This window comes from Rutilus rutilus, assembly GCF_951802725.1.
Source record: "Rutilus rutilus genome assembly, chromosome: 7".
Lineage (NCBI taxonomy): Eukaryota > Metazoa > Chordata > Actinopteri > Cypriniformes > Leuciscidae > Rutilus > Rutilus rutilus.
The window spans coordinates 47,516,588-47,537,225 of NC_140221.1; the positions used below are offsets into that span (position 1 = coordinate 47,516,588).

The 20,638-nt window shown below is 38.3% G+C and overlaps 1 protein-coding gene across 7 annotated transcripts in view; it reads right to left on the bottom strand.

Moving 5' to 3' along the window:
* dnm1a (dynamin 1a) overlaps positions 1 to 20,306 on the bottom strand; it is a gene marked incomplete at its 3' end in the record, with an annotated part of 95,836 nt that extends 75,530 nt beyond the window's left edge. For all 7 annotated transcript variants that reach the window (XM_084415494.1, XM_084415498.1, XM_084415493.1 and 4 more), the window contains exon 1: positions 19,895 to 20,306. In XM_084415494.1, the coding sequence (XP_084271620.1) occupies positions 19,895 to 20,055 (161 nt within the window). In that variant the 5' untranslated portion in view covers positions 20,056 to 20,306. The remainder of the gene's footprint in view (positions 1 to 19,894) is intronic.
* Positions 20,307 to 20,638: the final 332 nt, after the last annotated feature.

Genomic DNA, 20,638 nt, shown 5'->3' on the forward strand with positions numbered 1-20,638 from the left:
GACCAAGCGTTGGGTTAAACGGCTGGGTTTGTCTATATCTGACCCAAATTTGGGTTTAAACAACCCAGCATTTGTTAGAGTGTAGTGTGTGTTTAATATCTAAAGGTCTGCAGGAGAAACCATGATGCTTTAAACTCTCTGAATGATTAAAACAGAGCTTTTATAGTGTGTTTGCAGGTGTGATGGTGTGCATTAGTGGACCGGTTACACACACCCCGGCGAATGAAGCGTCAGATTAAAGCAGCGAATGAACCCGGGACCTCAGATTAGAGGTAATCCTGCTAAACCCGGCTCAGATCCACAACCACAACACTACAGCTCCAGACCTGCATCAGTGATACAGACCAGCTTTACCAGCGCATTCACAGTCAATACAGTTCAAACTCTCATTATAGCACTATTCAGACGGGATTAGCTTTACCAGGGTAGATGGAGTAATGTAATTTTACCACAGGACGTCTGTAATATTAATGGCCAATTCGCACGGGATAAGATATCTCAGTAAAACTAGCAGAAGTGGGAGAGTAACTCGATTTGCGCACTCCTGTCGTTATGTGTGTGTTACACTGCTTCCTGATATCACGTGCGCAAACACATTTAGTGCCCTATTTTAACGATCTGAAACGCAAGTATCAAGCGCGAAACGCAAGTAACTTTGTGGGCGGATCTCGGTTGCTATTATACCGGCGGGATAAATGACTCTTGCGCCGACGCTAATCTAAAATGTGTTGGTCTGAAGAGCTTCATTACTCATAGGTGTGGTTTGGGTGTAACGTGAAATAAACCAATCAGAGCCTCATCTCACATTCCCTTTAAGAGCAGGAGCGCTTGTTCCATGGCGGATTGCTATTATAACGGCGGATTTGCCAGGAGCGGTTCACAGCCGAGGAGACCGACGTTCTCGTCAGGGCCGTAAAACACAGAGAAGTGACATTGGGGATGGAGAAACACACACAAATTAGCTTCGGTTAAACAGGCGTATGATAATTTGGGTAAATGTGTAAGTTAGATTTATGCCTATTTTTTCACATCTTCATGGACACCACAATGATTTCCCTCGTGTGGTAATATTTTTCCTTGTAATAATGTATGGTTTAGGGCTGCACGATTTGGGCAAAATTTCATATTGCGATAATAGAGGTCAATATTGCGATTGCGATATGCGATATAATAAACAAATGGTTTCATGAGTCAACTTGCTTGGTTCTCAAGGAAAATAAATGCACACACAGATTAGTAATAATCTGCCTAAAGAAAAAAGTTCTTTAGTCAAGAGCAGTGAGTGGCTACTGTGTAGGCTACTGTCCCTTTAAGACCTGCCGCTGCTGTCAGAGACGCGGATCTCACACGCGCCTCACAAGTCATCACAACTCTTCACGTTCATCATAAGACTACTCTTATGTTATGAAGATACTCGACAAAAAGACATTTTGGCACAATTTTGTGTGTTATTGTTCGTTCAAGCTCGAAAGAGAACTGTATTCTGGCATGCTGTTTTGTGCGCACTCACGATTAGCGCGAGTCTTATTAGTGTGTGTCACAGTCAGGACATTCACAGGCAGCGCGTTCATTTTGGCATACATGTGTGTTCGTTCTACCGCTAAAGAGAACTTGATACTGGCGCGCTGTCTGTGCGATACTGGCGCGCGTCTATCTGTGGCTCGTGTGTGTGTGTGTGTGTGTGTCAGGAGGACATTCACTGACAGCATGTTCTTTTTTGTCTTATTGCGCATGAATGGTTTAAAAGCATTTGCATGAATAGCGGGACCATGTAACATTAGCCAAAGAATGCCACAAATGAACAGATGCTGCGTTAATTGAGCTAATTTGTTTATTTAATATAAAATCGCAGCATTTTGCGTCATATAATCGCGTAGGCTTGACATCGCGATTGCAATTGCGATACGATTAATCGTGCAGCACTAGTATGGTTTGCAAAAATGAAAACTGCTGCTTCTGTGTAGATGAGAGAATCAAAGTGCATGTGCGTTGAGCACACGCTACATTGATTATGGCATAAAATAGCATCTGAATAACATGCGCAATGCGTCACTGACTTTAGACTAGGTTTCTCCTGGTCAGTGGCGGAATTGTTTTCTGAAACTGCAAAATAGCACCAGGGAACGTTGGCGCCGGAACACGCCTCCTCTTTTCGCTGAACCGCCCCCGGGAGCGCAAGTGTATTTCTTAGTTAACTGACGTGCGTCTGTGGAGGGAAAAGTCCGCTGTGTGTCGGGTGCAGAATAGGAATGAGACATGCGTCGTGTACAAAGTCAATTGCGCTGGGTGCAAGATAGGGCCCATAACCTATTTTTATATATATAAAACGGTTATGTCCAGTGGAACGATGTATTATTCACTTCAGATTGGGTTGTGTTGGTAATAGGCTCTTATCTAACGCTAAAAGATGTTTCTAACAAGTGTTTTCGATCTTCTTTCTGATCTGAATGGTGTGTGTGCAACACTTGGGTTGTGCCACAGACTCGTTCCAGCGTCTAGAACGCAACTGATGCTTCTTCAAGCGTCTCCATACTCTGAAAAATCGCAGAAAACTACTTTTAAACAGAAAATTACTAAATATTTACGTACATATTCACAGCGGGTCTATTCACACGGGATTAGTGTTACCGGAGGTCATTTTTCCGGACCTTTTTACTGAAGGTAAAAGTCACCATAATCTTTCCTGACACTGTCCGTGATGATCTCTGAGATGCACATTCAGACGGGACTAAAATCACAGAGAAGCTCTGGTGATTATTACTTTACCCCTCCTCTCCATGTTACACTAGTCCCGTCCGAATATGGCTTATGACACACTACACCCAGACAGTCAAGTCTCCTTCATTTATACAGCGCTTTTATCAATATTGATCGTTTCAAAGCAGCTTTACAGTGATAATAAGAGATTACAGTAACAGAGATTGTTTTACGGCCCTGACGAGAACGTCGGTCTCCTCGGCTGTGAACCGCTCCTGGCAAATCCGCCGTTATAATAGCAATCCGCCATGGAACAAGCACGCCTGCTCTTAAAGGGAATGTGAGATGGCGCTCTGATTGGTTTATTTCACGTCACGCCCAAACCACACCTATGAGTAATGAAGCTACTTCAGACCAACGCATTTTAGATTTGCGTCGGGCGCAAGAGTCGTTTATCCCGCCGGTATAATAGCAACTTATAGCTTGTTTCACAGCAGCTTTACAGTGATAACAGGAGATTACAGTAACAGAGATTGTTTAGGCTTTACAGCAGCTCTAGAATAAAGTTATTGTCCAGATAAAGTTCGTTTTGATTGATTCACTTCAGCAACATAGTGTCGGCCCAGATCCATGTGAATTCAACGCGTACCAGATGTGGGCCGGATCTGGCCGACACTATTAGGGGCTTTCCTTAAGGAGGAACATTTTCACAGTTCCTAGAACTATTGGCGGAAGCTCCATGTCGGCGTGTTCGCACCGCAGGAACTGGGAACGATTTTAGTTCTAGGAACTCCTTTTGGAGGAACTAATTTACTCGTACTTCAGAGTCGGTCTAAACCAGCGCTACAGGAACTATCCGTGACATTAGTGTTCGCTGATTGGCCGAACGCATGCGAAACACCAGCACCCGCCAGTTTTAAAAAAGCTAAACACACAGATTATAGCCTGTATATTTACTCCACAAACTAACTCTATGAAGATGTAAAACAGTGATAGATCTAGCTCTTAATCTTTACGCTGAGGAGAAAATCCAACGCGACTCTGAGGAGATCAAGAGAAACATGATTATGTATTTCTGCTCAGCAACACTGGACATCAACCACACGGCATACGCTAATAACTCTTCATCACTGTCTACTTTCTAGGTATAACAGTTCTATCTAATATCGTATTAGACAGATCGCAAACTAATGAACATGGAGAATGTGAGCTCAGTCGTTCTCAGCGCTGTCAAAATAAAAGTCACAACAAAAAGCGTGTCTTAGCCGACGTCACTTCAGAGTTCCTACTGGTGGTGCGAATTCAACCAGGAAAATGTTCCTAGAGGAATCATTAGTTCTCGGGGAATCATCCTAGTGACCAGTTCCTAGAACTATCCGGTGCGAAAGCCCATGGGCGTCGGAACCATTGTATATGGGTGGGACCAGACCCACCCACTTTTTAAGATCAATGATATTATACCCACTCACTTTTACCGTCTCTAATTCAGCGCATTTGTCTGTTCGCTTTTCAGAGCGTCGTCAGTCAAATCCATTCCACTTGAGAAATTAAATTAAATATTTTTTTTAATTAAAATTAATAAACTCCATTTCCGCTGAATCGCTACATTATATTTCTCAACGAGCCGCAACTGACGAAAGTAACCGCCCGTTGTACCTTTCCAGTCAAATATTGCGTTGCAAACATCAATAACAGCTTTAAGTTGTCATTGCTGGCACATTACCATATTAGGGGGATAATCCACGGATAGCTGTGCATTTAATGCACGACGTGGAGGCAAAGAACTGCCCGACGTGAAGTGGAGTTTAGTTTACTTGTTTAATTAAAAGGCACCAGAATGAAATGGTATTTACTCCAGTAACATTTTTCTGGGGGAGGACCCACCCACTTTTTTTTTTCTTCCGACGCCAATGCGAAAGCCCCTTATGTTGCTGCACTGCAAAAATTGCTTTTCTTACTCAGTATTTTTGTCTTGTTTCCAGTCCAAAAATAAAAAAATTCTTAAATCAAGAAGCATTTACTAGATGAGTAAAATGCCATACGATATTATGTCTTGGTTTCTGGGAATATAAATCAAAATTAAGTAAATTTTTGCTTCAAACAAGCAAAATTATCTGTCAGTCGGCTAAGAAAAATGATCTTGTTTCTGTTTGAGTTAAGATTATTTTTCTTAACCCATTCAAGACATAATATCGTATGTCATTTTACTCATCTAGTAAATGCATCTTGATTTAAGAATTTTTAGATATTTGGACTGGAAACAAGACACAAATACGTAATTAAGAAAAGCACTTTTGCAGTGTGTGTGTGCACAGATCTGAACAGTGCAAATGAATGAAACATCTGAAAGCCCATAACAGTGTGACTCACACAGGAGCTGTCCGTGGTGCTGAAACAACACACAGATGTGACCCTGCACCACAAAACCAGTCACATGGGTCAATGTTTTGAAAGTGAGATTTATACATAATAAATAATCTTTTCATTGATGTGTGGTTTTTTAGGATAGGACAATATTTGGTCGAGATACAACTATTGAACATCTGGAATCTGAGGCAAAAAAATCGAAACATTGAGAAAATCTCCTTTAAAGTTGTTAATTTATGTTGGCGATTGTGCTACATTCACTCACAAAAATACATGTTTGATATATTTACAGTAGGAAATTTACAAAATATCTTCATGGAACATGATCTTAATATCCTAATGATTTTTGGCATAAAAGAAAAATGGATAATTTTGACCCATTCAGTGTATTGTTGGATATTGCCACAGATTCACTGCAAAAAATGCTTTTCTTACTTAGTATTTTTGTATGGTTTCCAGTCCAAATATCTAAACATTCTTAAATCAAGATGCATTTACTAGATAAGTAAAATTAGATAAGATATTATGTCTTGTTTTCCGGGGGAATTAATCAAAATTAAGTGTGTTTTTCCTTAAAACAAGCAAAATTATCTGTCCATGGGGTAAGACAAATAATCTTAATTCAAACAGAAAACAAGATTATTTTTCTTAGCCCATGGACAGATAATTTTGCTTGTTTTAAGCAAAAACACACTTAATTTTGATTTATTTCCCCAGAAAACAAGACATAATATCTTATGGAATTTTACTACTTTAGTAAATGCATCTTGATTTAAGAATTTTTAGATATTTGGACTGAAAACAAGACAAAAATACTAAGTAAGAAAAGCATTTTTTGCAGTGTATCCCCGTGCGACTCGAGTCTGGTGACGTGATCCAGGGTCACATGGTTCTCCTGCTCACAAAACGTTCACTAGATAGCAATAACACATGAGCTGAAACAACACACACTGATTCTGTGAGATCCCGGACGGTACATTCAGCGGGTTTAACGATGCGGGAACATTTAGCGGATTAATGTTTGCTGGATGATTAATTGAACTTCAATTTCAGTTTTGATTTTGACTTATGAAAACAAGATAATCAAGATTAAATGATTATTGCACTGCATTTATTTATATCGTCGCTGTCTGGCGGAAACATCGTATCTCCAAAAATGATACTTTTCAAGAAATGGAAAACACACTGCATTTCTTACATAATTAAACACTGCGCTGTCAAAGTTGATATTATGGCTTTATATATATGGGTCAGACACTTTGCATGTGTCATTATACAGTATTATTAACATATTCCCAAAATCAAGCTTCAAATGGAGATTTTTGACCGGAGACACGTCTTTTGTCGGTCTCTAGAACGGCCGTGTCTGAGGCAGTGCATCGCTTTACGCTTTCATCAACTTATAGATTATAAAGTTTACTGTAGCTACGGTGTGTGGACGCTCAGCTTTTTCTGTCATTTGGATAAAATCTCATGTTATTAAAGATGAAGTGCTTCTTCTCACAGGCTATTTAAGGGGGTATTGGCTTTGACTCGATGACAAATGCTAGACTAAGACACTCTTCTCCGCTCCTCAAATACATAAAACATTAGCCTTTATATAGTGTTTCTGGAGTAAAAAACACTGTACTTGTTCAAGCAACCACTTCTTCATTACCATTGCACTGCAAACAAGCAGAGGCGCTCCAAACTGTGGGCGGAGTTATGAGGTTTGACTGACAGTTTGAGGAGCCAATGGAGTTGCTCCATTTATTTCAAATTTTGTTGTGCAGGTAAATCGATATTAGTGAATAAACATGGGTATATATTTACATTTTATTTATTATGCATAATCAATTTTTTATTTTATTTTTTTTTTCATCATTATTTTATCATTTTCAGTTCAAGTATAAATCCACTGTTAAATTTTTTTTTTTTTTTTTTTTTCAGTATTCAATGCATGCATAATGTTTCCAAAGTCAAAATCCGGTTAAATAATAATTTTCTCAATCAATTTTGACTGAAATAACCGTGATTATGGCCCCAACCCAACTTTACAATTCCCAGCATTACACACGCTTGCATGTTTGAAGACGAGCTCTCAGAAACACGTAAAGCGTGCGGAGAGGGAGAGAGAGAGAGAGTAAATCACATCCATCATCCATCATCCTTCATAACAGTTCATTACGGCTCGGCAGAAAACGTTTGTTAATATTCAGAAGCCAAACAAACGTATCGCTGAAGCTCATGTCACGCTGCTGCTCACAAATTAGGACGAAGAACACGGTGTCCCTAAATCAAGGAGAGACCGACCCTCTGAGTTCCTGACTTCATATCGCTGCGAGTCTCAGTCCAACACGCCATCATGATGCTTTCAACAGACCTCGAGCTTTACTGTCACGTCAGACTCAGATCAAAACACACAACCTACAACACTAGCATAGAGTGCAGCTCCATTCACTTTCTCCACACGGAAACTGATTATGAACGATAACTTATAAAGTCCTCCTGTAGTCAATCATTTTATCCTTTAAAACTCATCTTTGATCACCAAAATGACATATTTAAAAGCACACAGACACTGCATCACCATGACAAAAAGCAATGCAACCAATGCATGAACTTATGCAAACATAAGACCGACTGTTTCTATTAAAAGTAAAAAGGATCAACAGCTTAAACAAGGCCGACAGATTACAAACGCAGAAGAGCAGTGTGTGTGAATGTGTTCATGAAACACACATAAACTTATGCACATCACTTCATCTAGTTCATCTAAGTCTTGTCTGGTTCATACTTTAAAAATAATGCACAACTAACATGAACAGAGGTTGCATATGAAAATATTGCACATTGTTAGGTCATGTTGAAACAAATGAGACCTCATAAACGTGCTGCCTTGTTTGTTTCTGAAAGCTTGAACTGTGTTTTCAGTAAATTAGGATTTAAAAAAAAACAAAAAAAAAACAATAATAATAATAATAATAAATATATTTATTTGTGTTTTGTCACAAATTTCTTCTTTTTTTTTTCTTTTGCAGTTTATGATTTTTGAAGCCAAAACAATGGCTTAATATTTTGTATGTTACCTTTTATATATTTTCTGTTTCTTAGTTTTGAGATTCATAACCATTTAACTGTTTTTGCTGAAATGTCTAATATATTTGTAGACTCCCGTTGTGACAACATGCCCCGTTATAGAGGCCAGCTTTTGTTAAATTAGCTGTTTTTATCTTTTTTTTTCAAGGCAATATATACTCAAAAATCACTAAGATTAAAGAGAAAATATGCAGTAATCACTGAAAACTGTTTATTCTGGGACTAATTTGTTCTATGAATATTTTTAAATATAAAGTGTTATTTTTAAACTATAATAATATAATATACTATTATAGTTTTTTTATATCTATATCTATATATATATATATATATAATTTTCTGGTTTAATTTTAATTTTAGTTAAACTTTTAGCAATTTTGTTGTGTATTTTTGTAATTTTTTATTAGTTTTGTCTATAAATTTATATTTAGAGGTTAAACTAAATAAAATTAGAAATGTTGCTTGACTATAATAACGCTGCAGAGATGACAAACGACATCCGTGGCATCTCGGTCATTTACACTAAATATAACTTTATTATTTCGGTTTATTTAGAGGTTTAGTCACTGATTGTTCCTGTGCTGAATAACACAGCATCTTTATTTAGATGTAATTAGTAGTTTTCCAGGATTTGCGAGGCATTCCAGATTTTGAACAACGAACTCCCGCAGGATAATTGCAGAGTCTGTTTGACTCGAGGTCTAAATATAGGAAGAGGCTTTTGTTCAAATAGTGTAGAGTTAATGATGTTAATTTTGCCAGATTCAAATAGCAGATTGTGCTTCTTCTCACCATCTGCAAGGCGTCCGTATCCCAAATCCTGATCCTTCATGAGGACCAAAAAAATGAAAGGGGTCATGACATGAGAAATCAAATTTGCCTGACATCTCTAAGAGGTTTTTGTGCGTTTAAAGGGGTCATGACATGGATTTATTATTTTTTTTATATGTTCCTTGAGGTTCACTTATAATGTTAATTTTTTTGCACAAAAAACTATATACAGTGAGGAAAAAAAGTATTTGAACACCCTGCTATTTTGCAAGTTCTCCCACTTAGAAATCATGGAGGGGTCTGAAATTGTCATCGTAGGTGCATGTCCACTGTGAGAGACATAATCAAAAAAAATAAAATCCAGAAATCACAATGTATGATTTTTTAACTATTTATTTGTATGATACAGCTGCAAATAAGTATTTGAACACCTGAGAAAATCAATGTTAATATTTGGTACAGTAGCCTTTGTTTGCAATTACAGAGGTCAAACGTTTCCTGTAGTTTTTCACCAGGTTTGCACACACTGCAGGAGGGATTTTGGCCCACTCCTCCACACAGATCTTCTCTAGATCAGTCAGGTTTCTGGGCTGTCGCTGAGAAACACGGAGTTTGAGCTCCCTCCAAAGATTCTCTATTGGGTTTAGGTCTGGAGACTGGCTAGGCCACGCCAGAGCCTTGATATGCTTCTTACAGAGCCACTCCTTGGTTATCCTGGCTGTGTGCTTCGGGTCATTGTCATGTTGGAAGACCCAGCCTCGACCCATCTTCAATGCTCTAACTGAGGGAAGGAGGTTGTTCCCCAAAATCTCGCAATACATGGCCCCGGTCATCCTCTCCTTAATACAGTGCAGTCGCCCTGTCCCATGTGCAGAAAAACACCCCCAAAGCATGATGCTACCACCCCCATGCTTCACAGTAGGGATGGTGTTCTTGGGATGGTACTCATCATTCTTCTTCCTCCAAACACGTTTAGTGGAATTATGACCAAAAAGTTCTATTTTGGTCTCATCTGACCACATGACTTTCTCCCATGACTCCTCTGGATCATCCAAATGTTCATTGGCAAACTTAAGACGGGCCTTGACATGTGCTGGTTTAAGCAGGGGAACCTTCCGTGCCATGCATGATTTCAAACCATGACGTCTTAGTGTATTACCAACAGTAACCTTGGAAACGGTGGTCCCAGCTCTTTTCAGGTCATTGACCAGCTCCTCCCGTGTAGTTCTGAGCTGATTTCTCACCTTTCTTAGGATCATTGAGACCCCACGAGGTGAGATCTTGCATGGAGCCCCAGTCCGAGGGAGACTGACAGTCATGTTTAGCTTCTTCCATTTTCTAATGATTGCTCCAACAGTGGACCTTTTTTCACCAAGCTGCTTGGCAATTTCCCAGTAGCCCTTTCCAGCCTTGTGGAGGTGTACAATTTTGTCTCTAGTGTCTTTGGACAGCTCTTTGGTCTTGGCCATGTTAGTAGTTGGATTCTTACTGATTGTATGGGGTGGACAGGTGTCTTTATGCAGCTAACGACCTCAAACAGGTGCATCTAATTTAGGATAATAAATGGAGTGGAGGTGGACATTTTAAAGGCAGACTAACAGGTCTTTGAGGGTCAGAATTCTAGCTGATAGACAGGTGTTCAAATACTTATTTGCAGCTGTATCATACAAATAAATAGTTAAAAAATCATATATTGTGATTTCTGGATTTTTTTTTTAGATTATGTCTCTCACAGTGGACATGCACCTACGATGACAATTTCAGACCCCTCCATGATTTCCAAGTGGGAGAACTTGCAAAATAGCAGGGTGTTCAAATACTTATTTTCCTCACTGTATATGAGGAAAAACTATTATTTTTAACCCTCATTCTGAGCCTCTGTCTGAAATGATCAGTTTTTAAGGCGCGGCTCCTTTAAGGCTTGTCAGTAAATGCCAGTGTTGTGATTGGCTGACGTCATTGCAGAGGAAACAGTATCAACGCCCACTCACTATTGAAAACATTATCCATATAAAACCGTAATTTACAGACAAAACATTATGAAATCATGCTGTCAGATAAGCACTTATTTAATCAAGCTCCAAAAATGGCTCGTTTGAATATTGAGGGATCTGTGATGTCAAACGGGCAAATACATTTGCATATGCCCGCCTCCGGAACAAGACATCGACCAATTGTTATGCTGTCTACACTGATACAGTATACAGATGTGTGTTCAGATTATAATGACTGAAGCTGTCTACACTGATACAGTATACAGATGTGTGTTCAGATTATAATGACTGAAGCTGTCTACACTGATACAGTATACAGATGTGTGTTCAGATTATAATGACTGACGCTGATACAGTATACAGATGAGTGTTCAGATTATAATGACTGACGCTGATACACTGATACAGTATACAGATGTGTATTCAGATTATAATTACTGACGCTGTCTACACTGATACAGTATACAGATGTGCGTTCAGATTATAATGACTGACGCTGTCTACACTGATACAGTATACAGATGTGTATTCAGATTATAATGACTGACGCTGATACACTGATACAGTATACAGATGTGTATTCAGATTATAATTACTGACGCTGTCTACACTGATACAGTATACAGATGTGCGTTCAGATTATAATGACTGACGCTGATACACTGATACAGTATACAGATGTGTGTTCAGATTATAATTACTGACGCCGTCTACACTGATACAGTATAGAGATGTGTATTCAGATTATAATGACTGACGCTGATACACTGATACAGTATACAGATGTGTATTCAGATTATAATTACTGACGCTGTCTACACTGATACAGTATACAGATGTGCGTTCAGATTATAATGACTGACGCTGATACACTGATACAGTATAGATGTGCGTTCAGATTATAATGACTGACGCTGTCTACACTGATACAGTATACAGATGTGTGTTCAGATTATAATGACTGACTCTGATACACTGATACAGTATACAGATGTGTGTTCAGATTATAATGACTGACGCAGTCTACACTGATACAGTATACAGATGTGCGTTCAGATTATGATGATTGACGCTGTCTACACTGATACAGTATACAGATGTGTGTTCAGATTATAATGACTGACGATGATACACTGATACAGTATACAGATGTGCGTTCAGATTATAATGACTGACGCTGTCTACACTGATACAGTATACAGATGTGTGTTCAGATTATAATGACTGACTCTGATACACTGATACAGTATACAGATGTGCGTTCAGATTATAATGACTGACGCTGTCTACACTGATACAGTATACAGATGTGTGTTCAGATTATAATGACTGACGATGATACACTGATACAGTATACAGATGTGCGTTCAGATTATAATGACTGACGCTGTCTACACTGATACAGTATACAGATGTGTGTTCAGATTATAATGACTGACGCTGATACACTGATACAGTATACAGATGTGTATTCAGATTATAATTACTGACGCTGTCTACACTGATACAGTATACAGATGTGTGTTCAGATTATAATGACTGACGCTGATACACTGATACAGTATACAGATGTGCGTTCAGATTATAATGACTGACGCTGATACACTGATACAGTATAGATGTGCGTTCGGATTATAATGACTGACGCTGTCTACACTGATACAGTATACAGATGTGCGTTCAGATTATAATGACTGACGCTGATACACTGATACAGTATAGATGTGTGTTCAGATTATAATGACTGACGCTGTCTACACTGATACAGTATACAGATGTGCGTTCAGATTATAATGACTGACGCTGATACACTGATACAGTATAGATGTGTGTTCGGATTATAATTACTGACGCTGTCTACACTGATACAGTATACAGATGTGCGTTCAGATTATAATGACTGACGCTGATACACTGATACAGTATAGATGTGTGTTCAGATTATAATGACTGACGCTGTCTACACTGATACAGTATACAGATGTGTGTTCAGATTATAATGACTGACGCTGTCTACACTGATACAGTATACAGATGTGTGTTCAGATTATAATGACTGACGCTGATACAGTATACAGATGTGTGTTCAGATTATAATGACTGACGATGATACACTGATACAGTATACAGATGTGTGTTCAGATTATAATGACTGACGCTGTCTACACTGATACAGTATACAGATGTGTGTTCAGATTATAATGACTGACGCTGATACAGTATACAGATGTGTGTTCAGATTATAATGACTGACGATGATACACTGATACAGTATACAGATGTGTGTTCAGATTATAATGACTGACGCTGATACACTGATACAGTATACAGATGTGTGTTCAGATTATAATGACTGACGCTGATACAGTATACAGATGTGTGTTCAGATTATAATGACTGACGATGATACACTGATACAGTATACAGATGTGTGTTCAGATTATAATGACTGACGCTGATACACTGATACAGTATACAGATGTGTGTTCAGATTATAATGACTGACACTGATACAGTATACAGATGTGTGTTCAGATTATAATGACTGACGCTGATACACTGATACAGTATACAGATGTGTGTTCAGATTATAATGACTGACGCTGATACAGTATACAGATGTGTGTTCAGATTATAATGACTGACGATGATACACTGATACAGTATACAGATGTGTGTTCAGATTATAATGACTGACGATGATACACTGATACAGTATACAGATGTGTGTTCAGATTATAATGACTGAAGCTGTCTACACTGATACAGTATACAGATGTGCGTTCAGATTATGATACAGTATACAGATGTGTGTTCAGATTATAATGACTGACGCTGTCTACACTGATACAGTATACAGATGTGCGTTCAGATTATAATGACTGACGCTGTCTACACTGATACAGTATACAGATGTGTGTTCAGATTATAATGACTGACGCTGATACAGTATACAGATGTGTGTTCAGATTATAATGACTGAAGCTGTCTACACTGATACAGTATACAGATGTGTGTTCAGATTATAATGACTGACGCTGATACAGTATACAGATGTGTGTTCAGATTATAATGACTGACGCTGATACAGTATACAGATGTGTGTTCAGATTATAATGACTGAAGCTGTCTACACTGATACAGTATACAGATGTGTGTTCAGATTATAATGACTGACGCTGATACAGTATACAGATGTGTGTTCAGATTATAATGACTGACACTGATACAGTATACAGATGTGTGTTCAGATTATAATGACTGAAGCTGTCTACACTGATACAGTATACAGATGTGTGTTCAGATTATAATGACTGACGCTGATACAGTATACAGATGTGTGTTCAGATTATAATGACTGACGATGATACACTGATACAGTATACAGATGTGTGTTCAGATTATAATGACTGACGATGATACACTGATACAGTATACAGATGTGTGTTCAGATTATAATGACTGAAGCTGTCTACACTGATACAGTATACAGATGTGTGTTCAGATTATAATGACTGAAGCTGTCTACACTGATACAGTATACAGATGTGCGTTCAGATTATGATACAGTATACAGATGTGTGTTCAGATTATAATGACTGACGCTGATACACTGATACAGTATACAGATGTGTGTTCAGATTATAATGACTGAAGCTGTCTACACTGATACAGTATACAGATGTGCGTTCAGATTATGATACAGTATACAGATGTGTGTTCAGATTATAATGACTGACGCTGTCTACACTGATACAGTATACAGATGTGCGTTCAGATTATAATGACTGACGCTGTCTACACTGATACAGTATAGATGTGTGTTCAGATTATAATGACTGAAGCTGTCTACACTGATACAGTATACAGATGTGTGTTCAGATTATAATGACTGACGCTGATACAGTATACAGATGTGTGTTCAGATTATAATGACTGACGATGATACACTGATACAGTATACAGATGTGTGTTCAGATTATAATGACTGAAGCTGTCTACACTGATACAGTATACAGATGTGTGTTCAGATTATAATGACTGACGCTGATACACTGATACAGTATACAGATGTGTATTCAGATTATAATTACTGACGCTGTCTACACTGATACAGTATACAGATGTGCGTTCAGATTATAATGACTGACGCTGATACACTGATACAGTATAGATGTGCGTTCAGATTATAATGACTGACGCTGTCTACACTGATACAGTATACAGATGTGTGTTCAGATTATAATGACTGACGCTGTCTACACTGATACAGTATACAGATGTGTGTTCAGATTATAATGACTGACGCTGTCTACACTGATACAGTATACAGATGTGTGTTCAGATTATAATTACTGACGCTGTCTACACTGATACAGTATACAGATGTGCGTTCAGATTATAATGACTGACGCTGATACACTGATACAGTATAGATGTGCGTTCAGATTATAATGACTGACGCTGTCTACACTGATACAGTATACAGATGTGTGTTCAGATTATAATGACTGACGCTGTCTACACTGATACAGTATACAGATGTGTGTTCAGATTATAATGACTGACGCTGATACACTGATACAGTATACAGATGTGTGTTCAGATTATAATGACTGACGCTGATACAGTATACAGATGTGTGTTCAGATTATAATGACTGACGATGATACACTGATACAGTATACAGATGTGTGTTCAGATTATAATGACTGACGATGATACACTGATACAGTATACAGATGTGTGTTCAGATTATAATGACTGACGCTGTCTACACTGATACAGTATACAGATGTGTGTTCAGATTATAATGACTGAAGCTGTCTACACTGATACAGTATACAGATGTGCGTTCAGATTATGATACAGTATACAGATGTGTGTTCAGATTATAATGACTGACGCTGATACACTGATACAGTATACAGATGTGTGTTCAGATTATAATGACTGACGCTGATACACTGATACAGTATACAGATGTGTGTTCAGATTATAATGACTGACACTGTCTACACTGATACAGTATACAGATGTGCGTTCAGATTATGATACAGTATACAGATGTGTGTTCAGATTATAATGACTGACGCTGATACACTGATACAGTATACAGATGAGTGTTCAGATTATAATGACTGACGCTGATACACTGATGCAGTATACAGATGTGTGTTCAGATTATAATGACTGACGCTGATACACTGATACAGTATACAGATGTGTGTTCAGATTATAATGACTGACGCTGATACACTGATACAGTATACAGATGTGTATTCAGATTATAAAGACTGACGCTGTCTACACTGATACAGTATACAGATGTGCGTTCAGATTATGATACAGTATACAGATGTGTGTTCAGATTATAATGACTGACGCTGATACACTGATACAGTATACAGATGTGTGTTCAGATTATAATGACTGATGCTGATACACTGATACAGTATACAGATGTGCATTCAGATTATGACTGACGCTGTCTACACTGATACAGTATACAGATGTGTGTTCAGATTATAATGACTGACGCTGTCTACACTGATACAGTATACAGATGTGTGTTCAGATTATAATGACTGACGCTGTCTACAGATGTGTTCAGATTATAATGACTGACGCTGTCTACACTGATACAGTATACAGATGTGCGTTCAGATTATGATACAGTATACAGATGTGTGTTCAGATTATAATGACTGACGCTGATACACTGATACAGTATACAGATGAGTGTTCAGATTATAATGACTGACGCTGATACACTGATGCAGTATACAGATGTGTGTTCAGATTATAATGACTGACGCTGATACACTGATACAGTATACAGATGTGTGTTCAGATTATAATGACTGACGCTGATACACTGATACAGTATACAGATGTGTATTCAGATTATAAAGACTGACGCTGTCTACACTGATACAGTATACAGATGTGCGTTCAGATTATGATACAGTATACAGATGTGTGTTCAGATTATAATGACTGACGCTGATACACTGATACAGTATACAGATGTGTGTTCAGATTATAATGACTGATGCTGATACACTGATACAGTATACAGATGTGCATTCAGATTATGACTGACGCTGTCTACACTGATACAGTATACAGATGTGTGTTCAGATTATAATGACTGACGCTGTCTACACTGATACAGTATACAGATGTGTGTTCAGATTATAATGACTGACGCTGTCTACAGATGTGTGTTCAGATTATAATGACTGACGCTGATACACTGATACAGTATACAGATGAGTGTTCAGATTATAATGACTGACGCTGATACACTGATACAGTATACAGATGTGTGTTCAGATTATAATGACTGACGCTGTCTACACTGATACAGTATACAGATGTGTGTTCAGATTATAATGACTGACGCTGTCTACACTGATACAGTATACAGATGTGTGTTCATATACAGTATACAGATGTGTGTTCAGATTATAATGACTGACACTGATACACTGATACATTATACAGATGTGTGTTCAGATTATAATGACTGACGCTGATACACTGATACAGTATACAGATGTGTGTTCAGATTATAATGACTGACGCTGATACACTGATACAGTATACAGATGTGCATTCAGATTATGACTGACGCTGTCTACACTGATACAGTATACAGATGTGCGTTCAGATTATAATGACTGACGCTGTCTACACTGATACAGTATACAGATGTGCGTTCAGATTATAATGACTGACGCTGTCTACACTGATACAGTATACAGATGTGTGTTCAGATTATAATGACTGACGCTGTCTACACTGATACAGTATACAGATGTGTGTTCAGATTATAATGACTGACGCTGTCTACACTGATACAGTATACAGATGTGTGTTCAGATTATAATAACTGACGCTGTCTACACTGATACAGTATACAGATGTGCGTTCAGATTATAATGACTGACGCTGTCTACACTGATACAGTATACAGATGTGCGTTCAGATTATAATGACTGACGCTGTCTACACTGATACAGTATACAGATGTGCGTTCAGATTATAATGACTGACGCTGTCTACACTGATACAGTATACAGATGTGGGTTCAGATTATAATAAGCGGCATCACAAACCCTGAGTAAATGATTTCATAATGCTGTCTGTAAATTATGGTTTTATATGGATAATGTTTTCAAAAGTGAGTTGACGTTGATACTGTTTCCTCTGCAACGACAACAGTGGCGTTTACTGACAAGCCTTAAAGGAGCCGCGCCTTAAAAACTGATCATTACAGACAGAGGCTCAGAATGAGTGTAAGAAGTCATAGTTTTTCCACATATACATTTGTTTTCTGTGCAATTAGACTTAAATAACATAATAAGTGAATGTCAAGGAACATGTTGTCCTTGAATTTCATGACCCCTCTAACTTAGGGGATCCAGTTCTTTTGCATTGAATTAAAAATATAAAATGGCAAATTACTGCACTGACATAGGTTAGGTTTGTCTTTTTATTCTATTAAGCTTTCTATCTAAAAAAAAAATGTTCTTTTTCTTTACAGATTGTCACTGACACCTCAGATCTATTCATAACTTCATGTATGAATGTTCATTCATTGGTTATACAGTAATAAACGTTGTTTTAAACAGTGTTTATGTAACGTGAATGGTGAAGCTGCCACAGAAAGTTCTTCACGATCAGGTCCATGAAATCAGTAACTAGAACTAAATGGGATCATATTCCACTGGCAAAATTAAATTAAAATGCACAAATCTAGTTAATAGTGCTGTGTTATGTGGCTCTCTGAGAGCATCAGTGCCTCACACACGACCTCCGTCAGCAGCAAGAGTTGCTGAATCATGCAGCGTAAGACTTAGACACACACACACACACAAAAATATATTCCCCCTCCAGATTTAATATACAGTCCAAAAACACTGGCAGTGCAACAAATTTATTTCATTTATGTGATATGAGGGTTCTGAGCAATGCTAATGTTGATTAAAACCTTAAAACCATCCTCAGAAACAGCATCATGTTTCAGACTTTACCTAAATAATACAATGTGGCATCGTCCTTCTCAATATATATAATGCCTCACACTGAAAAGCTTAAGATAATTATGCCTGTTTTCTGAGTTTGTGCTCCATGATGGGACATTTTACATTAACTAAAACACCACCATGATGCTTGAATGTTGTGGGTGGTTGCTAGGGCGTTGCTAAGATGTTCTAGGTTGCTAGGGTGTTGCTAGGATGTCACATCTCTGATCGTCTGGATGTGACTCAGGCCTTTAATGTGTATCTGTAGGGTTTTTTTCCACCTGTTTTCTGGTTCAGCAGGTGAAAATGGTGCATCTGAACACTTAGAAGTAGATTTGAGGAATCGTTCATGTCTGGAGCTTTAAGAGGTTTAATTAGCTAGCAAACACTGCTAATGAGGATTTTGTTGTTGTTGCATGCATGAAATCAAATGTTTTCTGTTTTTATATTGAAACAGTGCCATGCAACATTAGAGAATGTCTCCATAATAAAAGGGCAGATAATTGTTATGTTTAATTGCTTATGCATAATCTCAGCTCATTATTATCTGCCTTGTGCAGGTTGAAGCTCCGACAACACAAAGGTGAATCTGCATCAGCATCCATCTTTCACACAGTATTTCTATTATGGCTTCTGAGCTTGTGCATTATTATTATTATCATCATCATCATCACAGATTTCACTAATGATGATGATGCACTAATGCATATTGAAGAATACACTATAAATGACTATTGAGGGGGATTATGTAACTAGATTTAGATGTGTTGTTGTGAAAATGGCTGGTGATTGTATGATCCTCCATCATGCCTCAATAACACTTAAAGGTTATCATCCTCACAATGACCTTTGCATATCATTGATGCATGACTGAGCTGGAATATAAGATTGATACTGCTTTATTATTGTATGTTATTAGGTGTTGCCTATGATTATAATGCATGAACGACTTACTTCCCCACGAAGTTCTCGAGCACGGAGCTTTTCCCGGCGCTTTGTCCGCCCACCACCGCGATCTGCGGCAGGTCCAGGTTCGCGTTCTGACCGATGGCGGCGAACGCATCTTGCATTCGGTTGACCAGAGGAATCAGATCCTCCATCCCCCGGTTCCCCATCGCGATGACCGGCAATGAATGAATGTGTTTCAAGTGAATTTCGGCATTGATTTATTCTGTATCTGTTTCTATCTCTCTCGCGCGCGATCACGCTTTCAGGACGGGTCTTATTTCGGCATTGAGTTATTCTGTCTCTCTCTCTCTTTATCTGTGTGTGTGTGCGTGTTAGTGTCTGCAGTCCTTCTGAGATGATGATGATGAGCTGCTTTTCTCTCAGTGAGCGCGCGCGCGGGCACGAGCTGCAGCACCGTGTTCTCTCACTAGTGGGCACGCTTGTTAAAACAATTTTAATGTGATTTCACTCCTGTGATTGGTTTATCTATCCATCCATCCATCCATCTATCTATTTATCCATCCATCTATCTATCTATCTATCTATCTATCTATCTATCTATCTATCTATCTGTCCGTCCATCCAACTATCTATCTATCTATCTGTCCATCCATCCATCCATCCATCCATCCATCCATCCATCCATCCATCCATCTATCTATCTATCTATCTATCTATCTATCTATCTATCTGTCCGTCCATCCAACTATATATCTATCTATCTATCTATCCATCCATCCATCCATCCAT